General features: G+C 32.5%; 2 protein-coding genes across 17 annotated transcripts in view; one reads left to right on the top strand and one right to left on the bottom strand.

Moving 5' to 3' along the window:
* Positions 1–5,327, top strand: part of LOC120624995 (probable nuclear hormone receptor HR3) — a 125,751-nt gene extending 120,424 nt beyond the window's left edge. For all 14 annotated transcript variants that reach the window (XM_039891900.1, XM_039891904.1, XM_039891899.1 and 11 more), the window contains 6 exons: positions 1,767–1,881; positions 2,241–2,395; positions 2,884–2,992; positions 3,455–3,573; positions 4,217–4,367; positions 4,687–5,327. In XM_039891900.1, coding sequence (XP_039747834.1) covers positions 1,767–1,881; positions 2,241–2,395; positions 2,884–2,992; positions 3,455–3,573; positions 4,217–4,367; positions 4,687–4,813 — 776 coding nt within the window. In that variant the 3' untranslated portion in view covers positions 4,814–5,327. The remainder of the gene's footprint in view (positions 1–1,766; positions 1,882–2,240; positions 2,396–2,883; positions 2,993–3,454; positions 3,574–4,216; positions 4,368–4,686) is intronic.
* A 5,175-nt stretch (positions 5,328–10,502) lies between these two features.
* LOC120625225 (androgen-dependent TFPI-regulating protein-like) lies at positions 10,503–18,727 on the bottom strand. Of its 3 annotated transcripts, none has more exons than XM_039892221.1 (6): positions 18,675–18,727; positions 15,769–15,842; positions 13,856–14,027; positions 12,933–13,088; positions 11,564–11,784; positions 10,503–10,695 (listed from the first exon to the last, which is right to left on the bottom strand). In XM_039892221.1, exons 2-6 carry the CDS (start codon positions 15,771–15,773, stop codon positions 10,503–10,505), a joined length of 747 nt encoding a protein of 248 aa, XP_039748155.1. In that variant the 5' UTR covers positions 15,774–15,842; positions 18,675–18,727. The 3 variants fall into 3 exon arrangements, with proteins under 3 accessions (XP_039748155.1, XP_039748156.1, XP_039748154.1); XM_039892222.1 differs by lacking the exon at positions 18,675–18,727 and adding an exon at positions 16,819–16,844; XM_039892220.1 differs by lacking the exon at positions 18,675–18,727 and having other exon boundaries at positions 15,702–15,842.
* Between the last annotated feature and the right edge of the window lie 231 nt (positions 18,728–18,958).

Below are 18,958 nucleotides of genomic sequence, written 5' to 3'. Positions count from 1 at the left end.
AACGAAATCAAGCTATACATATGTTGAACATTGTTTTAATATACTTCGAGCATATAGCAAATATATAGTATGCTGAAAATGAATCGAGAATGATGTAGATATCACTTTAATTTACTCACGCCAACAAGCTACCACACATGTAGCTAACAGTAGAACCGAGAGTGGATCCATTTTTCCATTTTATTAAATCTAACATTCTGGACAGAAAGCGTGCATTTTCACAGCTTTTTTCATACACAAACACCAAATTTCTGCATTACTTATAGTGGTGACATATAGTAGCGTTTTCAGTTTTTACTTTTCGTATGTTTATTTTATTTTTTTATGACAATTCTAAGTTTTACAAAAAGTTTGCTGTTTTTGTCAGTCAATAAAGGTCTGCGTAGACCGCGCGAAGAACTTTGATGCTGGAACTCAAATTTCGCGGATAGTTAAATATAAATATAGTAACATATCAAATCATCGATAAAAAACCAGTTAAAACTTCTGAATTATCAGTTTTCGGATAAAATGTCTGAGTTAAAATCTCGCATGCAGTGATGTTTTACTTTATATTTTTATTTTTAATACAGCTAGCACCAGTATATTGCTAGGTTTTTTTTTTTGTTAGAAAATAAGTTTCAGCACATACCCAGCAATAAACTTTGAAAGCATGCTGAAACACGTTCAGAATTCTCTCGTAATAAAGTTAGTCTAAATAAGGCATATTTATATTTTTATGTAAGATGATAGAAACATCTTTATATTCATATACCTAATGTATTTTTAGAATGGGTCCATGTCATAGCAGCATCTAAGATGTCGTATCCGCATCAAATATGCAAGGCCATAAATATTGACTCATTTTGTTTGTAGATAAAATGTGTTTCAACTCGCTTGTTTGTTTCGACATAATTAATAAGAGTTCTTTTGTATTCAATAAATTGAAATAGAGACATATCTAAGAGATGTTTGGTTTAAAGTTATTCAGAAATTAACATGAGAAAACATGTACCATTCTCCTGACACTGACATGGCATAATAAGCAATATTTTGTATACGATTTAATTCATATTTGATTTGGTTTAGTAATGTCAGTTGATTTTACATATAGTTTAGATATTTTATTTTGGCTATATTCAAATAATCTGTAGTTAGCAGCAACGGTTTATCTAGACATATCAGGGTGAGCTAATTTTACGTCATATATGAAGTATAACAAGAGTGGTTTCATTAAAGGTCTATAAACATAGGATACATTTCCGTATCTGGGACATTCGGGCATTCAATATTCCGTTGTAAGCACTGATACGTCTAAACAGATTGTTTATATTGTAGTATGTAATTAGTGTTATATATCAGTATTGTTTATTTTATTTTGTTTTTTTTATTCTTACTCTAGTTATATGTGTAATTGGCTTTTAATGAGGACTAGATTGTCTATTGATTTTTATGGTAAAAATTTATATTTTTTCACTAGATAGTTTTTGTGCAATTTAATATATATATATACGTAGTAGCTAAGAACGATTAAAAATATCTTACACTCAGGTGTCTGCGTAGACTAAGCTGACTGAGCACATCACTTCATGCTAACTGGAAACGATAGACAGTTTAGATGTCGTCATGTCAACTGCAATATTATTAAATTCCATTGCTGACCAAATGCAATATGTCTGCACTTACGTTAATATAATTGTTGATATATTTTTGGTAGAGCTTTGGTTTTGCTATTTGTTATTACAGTAACTGTTAAAACTTGACCTTTAATGATATAACTTTTTCAGCGGAAGGGGACATAAGCAAGGTGCTGGTAAAGAGTCTGGCTGAAGCACACGCGAATACAAACCCGAAGCTGGAATTCATACATGAGATGTTCCGGAAACCACAGGATTTGCCCAAGTGAGTATACCGCATCATCAGTGATTCCAGCGGCCTATAGCATGCTGTACCCGTGGCATGTCATTAGCTACCGAGGTAACCTGGCATGCTGAGGGGCAGCGCATACCATAGATAGCAGGGCTTATATTGCCATGGTATCTGCTGCCAACTATGCGTGTACTGTCGGCATGCCTTACCCAGCGCTGTAGGCTAGGTTGCTTGTCAAGGTGTTCAGCGGCATGCTGTCGCATGCTTTGGCAACCCTAAGCGCTATCGTATCATAGACGTATCAGATCGTTGCAACGGCATGCAATGTCCCGTCCGTCTCGTTAAAGTAATAAATATTTGTATAGTAACTTCTTTTCTGTTTTAATCTTCAGGCTTCTGTTCTACAACTCAATGACTTACGAGGAGATGTGGCTGGACTGTGCGGACAAGCTGACCGCAATGATCCAGAACATCATCGAGTTCGCCAAACTGATCCCCGGCTTCATGAAGCTCAGCCAGGACGACCAGATCCTGCTGCTTAAAACAGGTTAGCTTTCATTATCAGCTTTAATAATATCCCAATTCAGATAAAACTCCATTTGGTTACGTTAACCATAAAGCGACACTGATATACGATTTAGGAAATGATTAAGTTTTAAAGTACACTCTTTCTATCTTCCAACACATTTACGGTGTTCGGTTTACATTCGGCTAGAAGTCGCGGATTATAGAAAACCTTAAAAAGCAGACGATTTCTAAGAACTTTTAAAAATGAACAGTTACGTTATATATTGTTTTGGCGTTACTTTAAGCGTTTTAGCATCGCACGCATCGCAAGCGCTTATCAAGAATATTTTTCCGGTGTTTGCAACATCTTTCATTGATACTCAAAAAGACGAAAGGAATTTTCAAAATCGGTACTGTAAATCCAGAGATTATCCAACTTCATAAACTTAACCTCTTTATAATATTATATAGTAAGTAGTTTCTCCCAATGTTTGACTATGTGTATTTATTAGATATTTTTTTTTACAGGTTCATTCGAGCTAGCCATAGTGCGTCTGTCGAGACTTATCGACGTCAATCGCGATCAAGTTCTATACGGAGATGTCGTCCTACCGATAAGGGAGTGCGTTCACGCGCGGTGAGTAACATTTATATGTATATAATGTACCTACATTAAAAGTGAGAACATGTTTCCTTTTTTTAACAGATTTTATGACATTTTTACGTTAAATACTTTGCTTACATTTAACTTTGCAGATCAATCGATTATATAAGAGTAGGCATTAGGACTTTTTAGGTTGCATTACAGCACCAGCAGTCAAGTATATAAAAAATAGAAGTTTGAGGAAAGTATTCCGTCCAATTTTTTATTTGATAGTGTTGGAGTGAGTAGGAAAAATTAACAATCAAAATTTCTTTAACGTTAGTTCCACGCTAAGCAACATCATCATCATTCGACTACAACTTGCCAGAAATTCACCGACATGTTGGTTATCAGCACCACCATTACTTGTATGGCAACTACCAAATCGTTTCTTCCTTTACCTGTTATCTACGTGGGTTTTAGACAATGTTTAATGTATATGTGTCTTAATTCCAGTGACCCTCGTGATATAACACTGGTGACGGCGATCTTTGACGCTGCAAAGACGATCGCGCGACTCAAGCTCACGGAGACCGAGCTCGCTCTGTATCAGAGTCTCGTGTTGCTGTGGCCCGGTGAGTTATGCTTCACGCTGGCTCTAGGGCCTTCTTCTGTATTATTACTTACTCATTAGTAAGTCAAGTGCGGATCTGTAGACTTCAGATGCCTTTTAGAACATTAGACAATAGATTCAAACATGAAGAACTCTCTGGTATGCAGCAGTGTTCTTTATGCTACTTTTATCATCTTCTGTGATCATCTAGCCCTGTTTAGCGTGGTGATTTTGAGAAAACCGTCCCATTTGGAGAGGCCTTTGTTTATCAGTGGCCTGTTATAAGTTATGAATATAATCCTACTACTACTTACGGCTTAACTGACTTTACAAGTGGTATTTAGGTGAACAACGCCTTATTTCTAAGCCCGGGCTGGGGCGGAGAATTTCTTCTCAGCTAAATATAAAACCCAAAAACACCTGTCCCGACTCCACAACTGAAATTCAGAACTCGTTATTCACAGTCGAATTTGGCCTATAGATTGTCATTAGATAAACGAGGCAAATGCACAAATCTGAATAAAAATTAAGTTCAATTAAAATAATATTACATAAAATAAATTTATTTTAATAGAACAGGTAGCGGTACTTAATTAATTTAAATTGTCAGAACGGTTGGCGATAGTGTTACATATAAAAATGCATATAGTTACATTTATTCGTAGAACGTAACGGCGTCCGCGGCAACCCCGAGATCCAGTGCCTGTTCAACATGTCGATGGCGGCCATGCGCCACGAGATCCAGACCAACCACGCGCCACTCAAGGGCGACGTCACAGTGCTGGACACGCTCATCAATAAGATACCCACCTACAGGTAAATGGCCGGCAGCCATTAAATTTTTTATGTTACTGAATTCACGGGCGCTTATGTTTTATGCAGTGAAAATCATAATAGCTGTGTTTACTTCAAAATCAAATGTCTCGTTTCACTATGGTTATGGAAAAAAAAATTACCTACACGTTTTTAAAAGCATTTCAGCAAAGTTTTTAAAAAAGACGAAATTAATTTGCAATTTACTATCTCATTTCCCGTAATTTGGCTTTTCTTTCTCAGTATAGACTATCAACATATTTATTTTTTGTAGTTTATGAATTTTGAAAGTTATACAACTTATATAATTTGTTCCTTCTAGAGAACTGTCAACGCTCCATTTGGAGGCGCTGTGCCGATTCAAGGCAGCACACCCCCACCACGTGTTCCCAGCTCTGTACAAAGAACTGTTCTCGCTAGACAGCGTTGACTACACATTACACGGATAAATAGAGAATTATTTCCCTAGGTGGATATATTTCTTTGCGTTGCGACTAGATCTCATTTTTGCCTATGAAAACGGGACGTTGGCGAGTGAGGCCGAGTTACTTCTAAAGACAGCTACATTTCATATATTATTCCCCCCGTGTCTGTACCACTGAAGACGTCTATCAGTTTGTTAACCTATTTATAATTGTATGTATGTACTTTGAGACTGTTATAATGATATTTATGTATTCGTACGTACGTACAATATTAATATTTAAATGTTTATTTAATTCGAGTCTAAGTACGGATAGGCGTCTTCAGTTTTACATATATTGCCAGAACGGTTGGCGATATATTGATCAACTTTACATTTATTGTCAGAACGATTGGCGATATATTGATCAGTTTACATTTATTGTCAGAACGGTTGGCGATATATTAAATACTTTACATTTAAATGTGAAGTAATGCGTAAAACCGAGTATCTCATACAAAATATTACATTGTAATCCAACACTTTCTTAATTATTAATTATGGTGTAATATTTTTATGATGTTTATAATATTAATTATCATAAAGTGTATCTAACATTGATGAAGAAATAATAATGATTATTATATATAAATATAATAATAGAAATAGAGTTTTTATTAAGAAATAAATAAAAAAAGTTATAACGGTGTAGCGTGAGTCGTGACCACACAACAGTTTGTTTTTTAAGCGAAAAATTTAATTAAAATAGGTCTTTTTATAATTATTTTAACAGTTTTTTTTAAAGAGAATTGTAACTTGTTATTTATTTCAAATGATTATTAATATTGATGTTTTTTTTCGATGTAGAATGTCGATTATGTTGTAATATAGGAATACTTGATACTGCCCATTTTTTTTGTAATATTTTGTTAGCTTTTTTAATGAAACAAAGTAGTCGAACATGAAAACGTAAATAAAGTAATTTAAATAATAATAAGTTGCATTGTAACGTAATAATTATTATAATTGTTGAACAAATTCGCGAAAGAACATTTTTTAGAATTAATAATCAAATCTTGTTATTACCAATTAAATAAATAACTTATGAATTCATTTTACAAAGAAAATTTTTACGTCGTTTGCTATGTTCAACTTTTTATTTTATTTTAAATACTTTACCTAATTCTAATATAAAAACGGTATTCATTAGTATAGAAAATGAAATATATTCTGATTAATTTAATTATATTAACTTTTTAGTTATTAAATCCATTATAAAAACAAAACGTAATAATGAGATTTGATTGTATTAAAATAAAATTTCAAAGTACATTTTGAACTGTTTACTTGTAATAGCAGGCAATTTACTTTTCTCTGTAATTAAAATTTGATCTCATTTTTTGCACTTCTACGATTGAGTGCCATTTTTGGATTTTTTTTGAGAATGTGCGACATAATAATATTGCATAATATTTTTGTTTTTTGTTCTTATGAATCGAAGTACATTTTTTTCTCGCGAAGGTATACGTAATGTATATTTTTTTCATTTATAGCTTTACGCGGATGTACGTATTTTTTTTTTACATTTTTAATTTTTTACATTTTTATTTTTACTAAATATAAATTGCCTGCTACGTTTCGTCGGATAGCCTTTATTATAGACTGGATTATATTAATGTTAAAACGTATAAATCTTAACTCGTATTTTGTAAATAGCTATTAATCGTATGTATTTTATATTAAATATCATAAGGTTCGATGGGTTATTTTTAATTTTACATTCTATTAAACAAAAAAGAAAACAAATTTTCCATCATGGGTCGATAGACGCTACTCTTGAGAAGTCATGTGAAAAATGTTGTTTTTTTATCTTTCTATATATTATATATTTTTTGTTAAATAAAGCAATCTGTTATTGTCTATTGTTTTTGTTTTATTTTTTTTAATTTTCGTTCCATAGGTTTTAAGTATTTATTAATTATTTATTTACATATTAATATATATAATTTTTTTTAATTTTTTTGTTACATATATTTTTATTTTAAAATATTACAAAAAATAATATACACACACACTTTCCGTTTAAAGATAATAAATAAAATAGTTATTAATCATGCATACATAGTGAGAATATATAGAAAATAATAAAAATATACGGGTGGTTCAAACTATTATTTGAAAAATAAAATACATGCTGTTATAATATTATATAAATGATATTCCGAGTTCTTTTATTAATGTTCTTAGTAAAAACTGTTGAAACTAAATTCCTTTCAATAATTAAATATTTTATTATGGAAAAAAAACATCGTTTTGTTATAATATAAAATCATTTTTTTTAAATATTATATTAAGAAGAAGCACGTCATTTAGTAAGTTAGTAATTTTTTTGCTGACAAATGAGAAATGTCTGTATTTTTTTCTATCAAAAATCTTAGATTGATAACGCTTAGAAAGAAAGTTTAAAATGAATCTCCTGGTTATGATAGGTTCCTTTAAAACAATTTTCCCCTTTAAATAAAAGCATTGAGATTTCAGCTGATGCGATTGCATTCAAGTGGTGGTCTAAATATTTAAAAAATAACTCTGAATTATTTGTATTAATAACAGAATCATTGGTTTGTTGTCATTTGATTTAAATGTATCATATTATACGTATAATGGACGTAAATTACTTTAACGGAGATTCAGTAAACTTATATCCAATGAAAAAAAAATTGAGATTATGAACCTCATATACAATAAACTTGTGCTGCTACCGATTTATTTGCCTTATTTATAGTTAAAGTTGAAGCCTTATCAATCTAAGAGAATAAAGGTTTATTTTTCGTATTTATGTTTCGGCTTTGACGAATTAAAATGTTTGCATATCAGGGAAAATTAACATTTATATTTAATTATTATAAAAAGGACATTCCTCTTTGTACAAAGCACAACAAAGTTTTAGAGCACTAAGACTGAATTCGGTAAAAAAATAACCGCTTTTGCCTAAACGTAAAAATATAACCGTCTAATTTTAAGCCTGCTACAAATATTCGACTGAATTTTAATAAAAAAAGTACGAAATCTTAGGTCCCTTATTCGACAATCACTTTATTGATATGTATGTGGTAGGATGTAGTATTTTCGTTTGTAAAATAACTTGAAATAATCTTTGTAATATAAGGTGTTATTTTTCATTAAACTTTTAAGACGATCATAATTATTAACTTTGATTATCAAAAACAATTGGAATAAAAATATCATTTTATTACTCAAGATCGCATTATTTGTGAGCAGGCTAAACCTCGAATTTATTTTGAAATTCCAATAATCTATCGAATGCCTCTTTTCGTAAGAAAATTAAAAAAAAAAAACCCAATTACTAATAGAAAATCGTGTCCATTCTATACTTCTTAAAATGTAGACTTGTGATTGGTGCAGACAAGGATAAGGGATATCAGGTTATCTCTTTCGCACGAAAGAGTTTTCGTGATAGATATAGAATTAGTGGTCACATGTGCCGGGATTTTTTTATATGTTTGCAGACTATTTATACTATCATCAATTGGAAGTGTATACGGAAAAAAGGGGTTTAACATTTAAAAAAATCCCGTGCTATGCGAATTTAGGGTAACGTTTTAATTGCTGGGTAGTCTAGTAGGTATTTCTAAAACTTTTGTACTATGTTTTGCTAAATTTTCACTAAAACAATATTATAGATTTGGACACAAAGATAGGGCGTATGATATGATGTTTGGAAAAATATTTAGGAAAAGCGCAAGGTTGATGCATGCGGGAATAATGGGTAAACAGGTTGTCGTGGTTCTGTGCAGGATTTTAGAGAATATCATTTTAAAACTCTGACCTTAAAACTTACTTTTTTTGATAAGCTACTTTAAATATCACACGATCGTTTGTGTAAATTATAATGAATACAATTAATTAAAACAGTAATATCCAACGACGTCCTCGTTCTCGTAATTCTTAGATTTATTATAAGTGACGTATGTTGCCACATCATACTTCAAAGACTCGCCAATGCGCTTGTCCTTTGTAGGTCATTGGCAGTGGCGTGCACTTCATACATGCACAAAAGCACTGCATACCCAAATTATCTTATATAACCCGTATTGGAGGGGACTTTTTTCCATTTTATGCCATGTACCTGCTCTATGCATACCCTGATCACAAACCCTGTGCACGCCACTGGTCATTGGATCATGAAAAGTACCGCAAAATTTATGAAATGCGACGCGTCATTATAAAATCAGTGAAAAAAATACTAAGACCAATCGTTTAGGATACTTCATAGACGCAGATTCATAAGTAGAATCAAAATTGATCCTTCCGATTCCGCCATAAGAATTGCGAGTATTTATACTGATTAATTACTTACTTTTTGTCATGAATTACCTAAAATCCCTGTACAGAAACGGTTTTTTTAATTGGTTTAATTAAATATTGTTTCTCAATAATTATTTAAAAAAGAGCTTCTATTATATACAAAAAGAGCCCACAAGACAAAGACGGGGGCTCTCAATTATAAATAAATAGTAAAATTTTGTACCTCTTGTTTTCTATGAGATAATTATTTTATATTTAATGAAAAAATATTCATTTGTTATTAAATATTGAGTATTTTTACACATTAACTGAACATATTAAAAAAATAAAGAGTTACAAAGTATAAAAAAGAAATCATATATCTATGTAAAAATATAACAGATTATATTAAAGAAAAGTGGATATTTTGTACGTACATGTTGATCGAAAATTTATTACGCCCCGACTTTTAGGTTCTCGTATTTTATGTTGATATTACAAAGAGTTTTTGTTGCAAAAAAAGTATTAATGTCCGGAAAAGTTTTGTTGTAAAAAAAGTTTTGTTGGAAAAAAGACCGCTGGATTGTTTTTCGGTCAACGTGTGCTTACGTTAGCTTTGTTGATTTATGGATTCATAACAAACATTGTACCTAAGTAGTGGGGACTGGAGTTGAGGAACAATAGAAAATAAATGTTAATTGTTTTTATTATTATTCTCGAATCACTTGCAAGGGGTTGTGTTTTATTTAGTAACTATTCCTTCCTTATTTTATAAGATATCATAAATAACATCAATAAACTTTCACTGTAAGCAAGAATGAAATATATAATTTTGAAATACCGACACAGCATATCGCAGGCATGTTAAGTCAAAAAATTTGTAAATTTTCAACGATCAATATAACACTATTATCTTATCAAGATACGTGTATCACAAATAGTATATCAGTAATAAACTTTATTTAGATGAGTAGATTTAAAAAAAAATAACAACATATTTTGAAGTCACAGAATCAAGAACATGCAGAAACCATGAACAAGACTAATTTTGAATACAAGCTACCGCTAATCTAACATGGTCGGGATTATCTGTAAAGCCGTGCATACATAACAAAGCCTGTACACTAAAATCGACAGAGAATATTACCCTGGTGCTTTTCCGAAGTAGAAAGTAGTATTTCGATCTCCAGGATGCAAGAATGAATGCAATGCTATGTATTTGCCAGATTCAATACATAATAATCAATCTAATACATTATCTTCAAATCAAGTCAAAGTAAGTATTTCTTTATTCAAATAGGCACACAGAAGACGTTTCCCTGCTGAAAAGGATTGCTCTACTGTACTCTTAGATCTGAATACATTGAATTGATTATTATTATATTAATTCTGAGCGTAAGAATAAAAATAAAACAATCGAAAATTACATCTCATCTTATTTTTTCAGTTTTTTTACAGGTAATATTATTATATACTAAGGAAGTTAGAGGCCATTGTATAAAGTATGCAGATACGTATATAATACATAGAGCTGCTAATAATAGGGGGAAATATATGGTGCCATACACGATAGTGAACAGTGGGTACGGCCATGTACCACGCTCGGCGTAGTTAGCGAATAATCTGGAACAAAATATATAATCAATACTTAACTTCTTATAATTGGAACTCTTAAAATCTGTCCCACTTATGAGGACATCTCTTATAGAAAAGGAAAGAAATTTAACGAACCCCTCAATATAACTCTAAAAGTGTGCAAAAAACAATATGTCTGTATTGCCACAATAAAAAAGACCAAATAAAAGTGTACTCTGCACACAGTAAATCAGAAAAAAAGTGTATACTGGACACATTAAGAGAGCAAAAGTTTGTGATGCAGTTAAAAAGACTAAATAATAATAATAATAACAAATTTACTACGACAGTACACACATCGCTATCTAGCCCCAAAGTAAGCGCAGCTTGTGTTATGGGTATTAAGATAGCTGATGAATATTTTTATGAATATAATACACAGATAATACACTGAGAAAAATTCATGTTCATCACACAAACATTTCTCCAGTTGTGGGAATCGAACCCACGGCCTTGGATGTGGAAAGGGTCACTGCCCACTGCGCCAACCGGCAACCGGCAAATAGAAGTGTGCAGTAAACATTGTAAAACCGTCTTAATTAAAGTGTGCGTACCACACAGTAAAACCGACTGAAAAAAGTTACGTTGTACACACAGTAATACAGTTTGAATAAAACTGTTCTGCCATGCAGTTAAAGAGACTAAATTGAAGTGTGCAGTCAATACAGTAAAACCCTCTAAATTGAATAGTTCGATCCACACACCAAAACAGACTAAATAAAATCGCGCTATCCGCACATTAAAATACACTAAACAAAGTCATAAAACCGTATTTTAGGGGAACAACAAAGTTTAATTGTATAAAATTTCTAATTCGACTAGAAGTTTTAGCCCAGAGTATGTATGTATTACTTACACAATAAAGTAGGAGAAGAATATAACAGCCATATGACCTAAGTATAACTTGTGGGAACTTGGTTTGGCTCTTGGATGGAAAAGTAACTCCCACATCACGATGAAGAAGATTGCTGAGTGCATGATCTGGTTGGATACAGGGCTGATAGCTTTGTCTATGAACTTAGGGAAGATAAGCTCTCTGTTGTAGATGAAAATTGGCCAAAATACGGTGAAAATTGCCTGGAAATAAAAATAATAAAATTTTTAAAAACAATAGTTTTTAAGTTACGAATTGTTCCGAATGAAATACAGAATATGCAAAGATATTAAAACTCTATGAGGATATTGTAAACTTTGTAATATCTTTTGTATATTTTAATTTTTAATTTCATTTATACATGTATCTCAAAAGTTTTAAAACGTCGTTAGCGCTATGTAGAATGTTTATATATGTATTTCCGAAACTATTATTTTTTTGAATTGTAAATTTGCATTTTAAAGAAATACTCATATTGTCTTAGAGGCGGTAATTTTTTGTTAACATTGTTGCAAACCATTAAATTCTCAGCTCAGGTAATAACTTTTTATTGGAGACGAAAGGTCAAACCTTTGTGTCAGTAAAATTGACACATTATTGTTAAGGATGATTTATGCTACACTGTGGAGGCAACGATCCGTGTCTCATAGGAGGTATGTCTCATATAACCTGTATGTTTTAACGCTGCAACGATAAATTGCTAATCGGCACGTTTTGTCGAGACGGAAAAACATGCTTATTTTTGCCGCTAAGTTCGCCGTTGCCAGTGTAATTACAGGCACATGAGGATTAACACCTACGCCTCAGGTTGATGGACACAGGAAGGCACGTTGCAGGACGTGTTCCTTACATGCCATGCAAAATGTTGCTCTATTCATTGGCGAAGGTAATCCACTTAACATCAGGTGGGAGGTTACAAAAAAGGAGCGGGCGAATACTTCCAATATAAATATTGGATAGAAGCAGGCGTTACTTTGCGAAAATCCATAATTTATTATGAAAATTAAGCTTCATTTGTTTGCTCCGCGAACAGCAGCAGAATCTGTAGACTGTATGGTGTAATATACGAGTGAAACGTGCGTAGAGGGTACATTGCCGAGAATCTGTTTGGTGTGGAGTATACGGATTGAAGTAATTATAAATTACACCATACAGATTCTGCTGCTGTTCGCGGAGTTTAGCAAATTAAGCTTCATTTTCATAACTCCAAATATAAGACAAACCTGTAAGACTCTTTCAGCCTGACCGTTTGTTCACTCTATTTATTTACTTGTACTATTACATAAATCAAATCCAATATCAATATGTATCTGAAAGGGTAACTTTTTATTTAAAAAACCATCTTACTTACCACGCCAGTTGGAAAGATGACGCCTCCAAAAACAACTTTTCTATATTTTCTTACATACTCTAAGTAGCATAATATGGGCGACGACTCTTCCTTAACTTTCAAGAATAGCGGTATGTCACACGCTAGATTCATTATTGAATACGCTATTTGGAAAGCCTGAAAGTATTTTTGATTATTGAAATAAGGTTCGACATTCTGTAATAAGTTTACATAAAAACACAGGCTTGAGCTACAACACGAACCACTATTGCCTTATGTTAAAAATCAGACAGATTGAATTTAGTAATCTGTATTTTAGCTACATTTTTTTAGGAAGAGCACAATAAAAAAGCGATACATCTAACAGTTTAGCCCGCTACCATCTTTGAATGCATCATCATTTACTTTATTTTTAATTTTACCATCAGGTGAGATTGTAGTCAAGGGCTAAATTGATTTGTCATCAGAAGATTTTGGATTAGATTGATTTTAATAATTTGGGCAAAGTCCAAGGCAACCTAGTTAACGTATTTTTTTGAAATTTTTGTCTGAATTTTTTTAAAATTTTTGTTTTCATGATTCAATGCTGGTTGTTTTTGTCGAAAGGTGATGCTGTCAGACAATGGTACATTACTTGTTGAATAGTGGATGAGCTGTTATTTTGGATTTAAAGCACGTGTCAAAAACATTTGTTGATAACATCTGGTGACGTAAGGAGTGACAACTAATACGGTGTAAGCTACAGTGATTTGTTATTGTCAGAATTTTTGTAATGAAGAATTAGTCAATATAATTTTGTAAAATGTAGAACTCAGTCGTGACTTAATTCACTCGTATATTCGAAGATAATATATATAGACTTAGAATCAATGATTCTAAGTTTATATATTTTATTTATGGTTGTTTATACACTAACGCTTTGAATTAATGAAGTATTTTCTTACCACATTCCATATAGTAAGATACCTATATTGAGTGGCTTGCAGGTTGGCTATGTCTGGGTCTTTAAGTATGTCGCCTCTCATGGCAAAAAACATTGCTATACTGTTACCGCCGTGCAGTAATAGGGCTATTGCACTGCCTATTATACGGCAGTGGACGTGGAATGTTATTGCACTGAAAAAAAAAGTATGAAAAAAGTATAAATAAATAATAAATAAATATACTTCGGCAATACACAGCCCCAAATTAAGCGTAGCTTGTGTTATGGTAACTAAGATGACTGATGAATATTTTTATTTATGTATATAAATACTTATAATATACATATAAACACCCAAACACTGAAAACATTCATGCTCATCACACAAACATTAAGTCAGTTGTGGGAATCGAACCCACGGCCTTGGACTCAGAAAGCAGGGTCGCTGCCCACTGCGCCAATCGGCCGTCGAGTATGTACTGCCGCTTAATATGTTGTGCTTAACAAATTAAGGTATGTTTCACGAGACGCTGTACGAAGTCTGTCTCTAACCGTGGGACATTAAAAGGCTAATGATGACGATGATATAAACATGAACACCCAAGTATGGACAAAAAAGACAATATACGTAGGTATTCAAATTTCAATTATGTAAAATAACTCTGACATCAAATAATTGTAAGTTTAATTTTAGAATAAAACTAACTAATTAAAATGGTTATAAAAAAACCGTACCTCTCACTCGTTTACCTAGTAATATTGTAAAGTGGCAACCATTGTTTTTTTGTATGTTTGTATGTAAACTCAAAAACTTTTAAAGTTATTTTAAAATCTTTCGCTCATAGAAAGCTAGTCTCGGTTGTACAAGCTAGTCAAGCTAAAGAACCGTAATACATAGAGAGTAGAAATGCTACAGGGAGTTTTTTCTATTCCCACTTTAACTATAATAAATCAAAAAAAAGTTTAATTTTAACTTTTTTTTATTAATTATAGTTAATATAAGAAACTTGTTTTTTTTCTGAATAATGAAAACTTGATACGAATTTAAATATCATCGTATGCCAGCCAATCCAGCAGTTAGTCGATTTTATTAATACAGACTCTAGTTAATTTCATGTTTGTAATTTATTCCTTAAGAACTTTCTGTGAACTAGATCAGCAGCAACTGTGAAATTAAAGCGAGCCCATACGATAACAATCCATGCACAAGGACATAAAGCTTATAAGATTCTTTTTTTTTATGTAACGACCTTCTTCAAACGACACACAAGGTAAAACTAGAAATAAAATTAAGTGTTCCGCCATACTTATTTACATATAAATTTATTCAATTAAAAATATAGCATATTATAGTTTAGTTTTTTAATGCTATTTTGTATAAACAAGGCTTATTGTGAAGGTGGTATATTTGGTATTGTAGCATTCGTCATAGCGAAAACCTTTTGTACTGCAACTTTTCCATTTAATCAATAGTTGTATAGAATTACCTGTAAAAAGTTTTCATCAAAAATAACGCGGTGACAACCTTAGCTGTGTTTGCATTTTAGGGTCGCATAAGGTCACAGAGTACTAGGGCAACAGTAAAAAAATAAAGGTCCTTATTAAATATAAAAACGATTAAATGTACACAGACGACGGTCACACACGATAATGATTCTTTACAGGTTATTAAGTCTAGGCTGGTCATAGATGACAGTGATTAATAAAAAATGATGAATAAGGTAAATATATAAAAAGAAGAAAACATAAACTTCAACAGTTATCAGTTACGATAGTAACATATTATATTAATGTATATAATTAAAAATAATGGCTTTAATAAATTATGGAATTATTCATGAAAAACAAAGGTACATAATTTCAATTACGCGGGAAAGAATCCCGGGTGCTTTTCCGTAGCAAAGCGCGCTTGTAGCAAATTTTTTTCAGACATACCCCATTTTGTGATATTGCTTAAGACGACACTTTTTACAGGTTTTTGAGACCTCTATTCATTTGGCTGATCTAATCTGAAACAAAAAGTTATGTTATGTTATCAACTTCTTTCTCAACATGTTTGTTTCCCACTACTGGGTACCGATATCTACGTTCATGTTCATGTTCATTATTACTGTAGGTGGTGAGATGGTGCTAGGAGGGTTCCAAACTAGTCCGGGGAGCTTACTACTATCGCTTATTTTAATATTGTTGAAATTTTGTTAAAGTTTTACAATCCATCTTTACAGACATCAGAAGTCAAATTAACTGTCATTACAGAATAATACTGCTTTAATAAAGCCACTGATTGGATAGAAGCAGGCGTTACTTTGCGGAAATCCATGATATATTATGAAAATTAAGCTTAATTTGCTACAGTCCGCGAAAAGCAAGAAAATCTGTGTGGTGTGATTTATAATTTCTTTTAGATCTGTTTGGTGTGGAGTATAAAGATAAAAGCCACTGAGAGATGCCTCTGGTCTTAAAAAAACCCAGAATAAACTGAGTTATTCTTATGACCTATGTGATTTTTATTCACCCAGTACTTCTAAACGCCTGAACGGATGTATGGTATACGTATAACGGATAACTACCTTAACGATAAATGGTCTGAAATAATACTATCATCTGTATGGTGGCATTTTTAAACCCCAAAGAAAAAACGACGCGTGTTATAAGTTTGACGTGTGTGTGTGTGTGTGTGTGTGTGTGTGTGTGTGTGTGTGTGTGTGTGTGTGTGTGTGTGCGCGTGCTAATTGTGTTTTTTTGTGTTTGAAAGGTGATTTAGTCGGGTTATAGGTATTAAATAAAAGTATGCACTTTATATTGTTTACCCGCTGCACACTTCGTATGTTTACAGAACGTTTAGTTTGGCGAGTCTACCTAAAGTGTGAATTAAATAAAAAAAGTGCATATTCATAATTATGTTTGAACTTGCCATTTCGACGAAGTAAGAAGTTATTTAAAAATTAAACAAAGATGTCCGGATTAAAAAAACTATTTACTTACTTATGCATTGCTTTGTACGTCGTTAATGAAAACGGGAATTAAAATTAAATCGACCGATAGGGAGGGTCCTGTTTGTAAGTTTTGGGTACGGTACGCAAAAAACTATAGCAGTAGTAGAGCTTGTTGTAGCAAAGCTTGTCCGGGAAGTAGGTACTACCGCCATGCTTATTGCTGCCGCCAAATAGTCTTTCTGTGTTACGTGTGAAGTACGTAGTTGCCGGTCTAACTACAGGCACACGAGGCTAAACACCTGGGGTTGATGGCAGCAGGGCGGCACTGTAGGTCGTGTTCCTAGCATGCACTGCGAAGTGTCGCTCTGTTTAAAGCCGAAGGTTTTGTTACTTACCGTCAGTTCAGCCATCTGCTTTGTCCGTCAAATTAAAAAAAAAACCTGCTAAGGATTGCGTCATGCTACAATGCAAAAAAAAAAATCCGACCACCTCCAAACACCGGTCCAATTATCCGTTGGTCCAAACTTCCGATATGTAACTTCCTAATCAAAATAGAATTAACATATTTATTAATTTTAAATTTATCGCGACTTCGTCCGCATATTAGAATTTTCCGTATACAAATTTCGTCCGCTATTCTGCACAAAATACTGCGACCCATCGCATCGCATCGTCCATTTTGTTTGGTGTTCATTTCACTCCTAAGGGTCGAAGCGTGATGTTAAATACCCTTTATTAAATGTGTTATCGAATGCAAAACATAATTTTGAGATATCGAATTTGCCTGCGATTCTTCAGCTTGTGGTTTTCGCAGAACATATGTACATGTAACAGTTTGCGACTATAAAAAAAGTAAAACAAGGCCTATTTTACTTTGACGGTAGAGTTTAATATGCAATAACGATTCCTCGATTGCGGGCGAGCAATTCTACAGAAGAATAATACAGAGTTTTATCACGCTCTGACTTCTTTTAATTGCTGTCAATAACGGCGTAGCTATGTCGACGTTATGACACACTGGTTAATAAGGAGTAAGGTTGTATTTTCTTGAGGAACATTGTATTTATTTCGTTTTCCCTCCACCTAGTTATGAGACTTGTAAGGCCCCTGGAGAATATCGCTTTTAGTGATAAAGCCGTCTCTAGTACGCGTTTTTATTCTATATACAATATCTTTTTCTTTTTTAGTACCTACGCAATAAAGTTGTTTAAATAAATGAATTAATTATGGGTAGGTATGTTTCTAGATATTATTCAAATTCTATTTATTTTAATAGAATTTATTATAATGTAAATGTAACTGCGATTAACAAGTCGTTTGGTTTCTTTGTTAGCACGAGAAGGAAGTATGACAAGTGCAGTAAAAATACCAGTGTTAACCAACTCTGGGAATTTGATGTTTTTCCTGTAGTACAAGTAGCCCATGTTACTTTATGTTTTTTCAACTAATTCTATGCTAAAACTTACGTCGATTGGTTGCTTAGTTAAGGCGTGAAGTAAGGACAAACAAACAAACACACTCTCGCATTTAAAATATAAGTAAGCATTTAATCATTATAGGTTTATTTATTTGTAAATTTAAAAAATATTAACTAGGCTGATTTGTAAATAAATATAAAAGTCCCTAATAAATAAATACTTAAATGTAATAATAAATAATATATAACTTTTGTCTACCATACTAGAAACAGACAAGCAATTAGAAATATTTATTTGTCTATTTGTCCGGATCACTAATCCGAACAGCTAAACTGGTGAGTACGTTCTTTGTGATCTTTGTTCCCTTTCACCGATGGAAAACTGAATTTAAACGAAATTTGCAGCTACTTCTAGCCGCAGGAAATAGGGGTGCGAAAATGAAAATTCGTGGACAAATCCCGTAAAAAAATATATGAATTTGACTCACACGTCCTCTCTCCTTTATATTTGCTCACTAACTGTCTCTGATTCATTTTAAATTGTGATTTCTGACTATAACCTGCACTAACGTGAGTTGTGACCTCCCGTGCGGTTCCCTCAGAAAAACTTGTTCATAATGAACACAGACTAGTATAAAACTATAGACGGAAACTACAATTATTTATATGAAAGAAGCAAAAACTTTGTTCGCTTTTTTACGAAAATTGCGCTGACGATGGAGATGTTTGAAATTTCCCACACTTATAGTAAAAAAATATAAATAGAACATAC

The sequence above is a fragment of the Pararge aegeria genome, chromosome 7, assembly GCF_905163445.1.
Source record: "Pararge aegeria chromosome 7, ilParAegt1.1, whole genome shotgun sequence".
NCBI classification, from domain to species: Eukaryota; Metazoa; Arthropoda; class Insecta; order Lepidoptera; family Nymphalidae; genus Pararge; species Pararge aegeria.
Note: the sequence above shows the minus strand (reverse complement) of the source record. Positions and strands in the feature narration are given on the sequence as shown.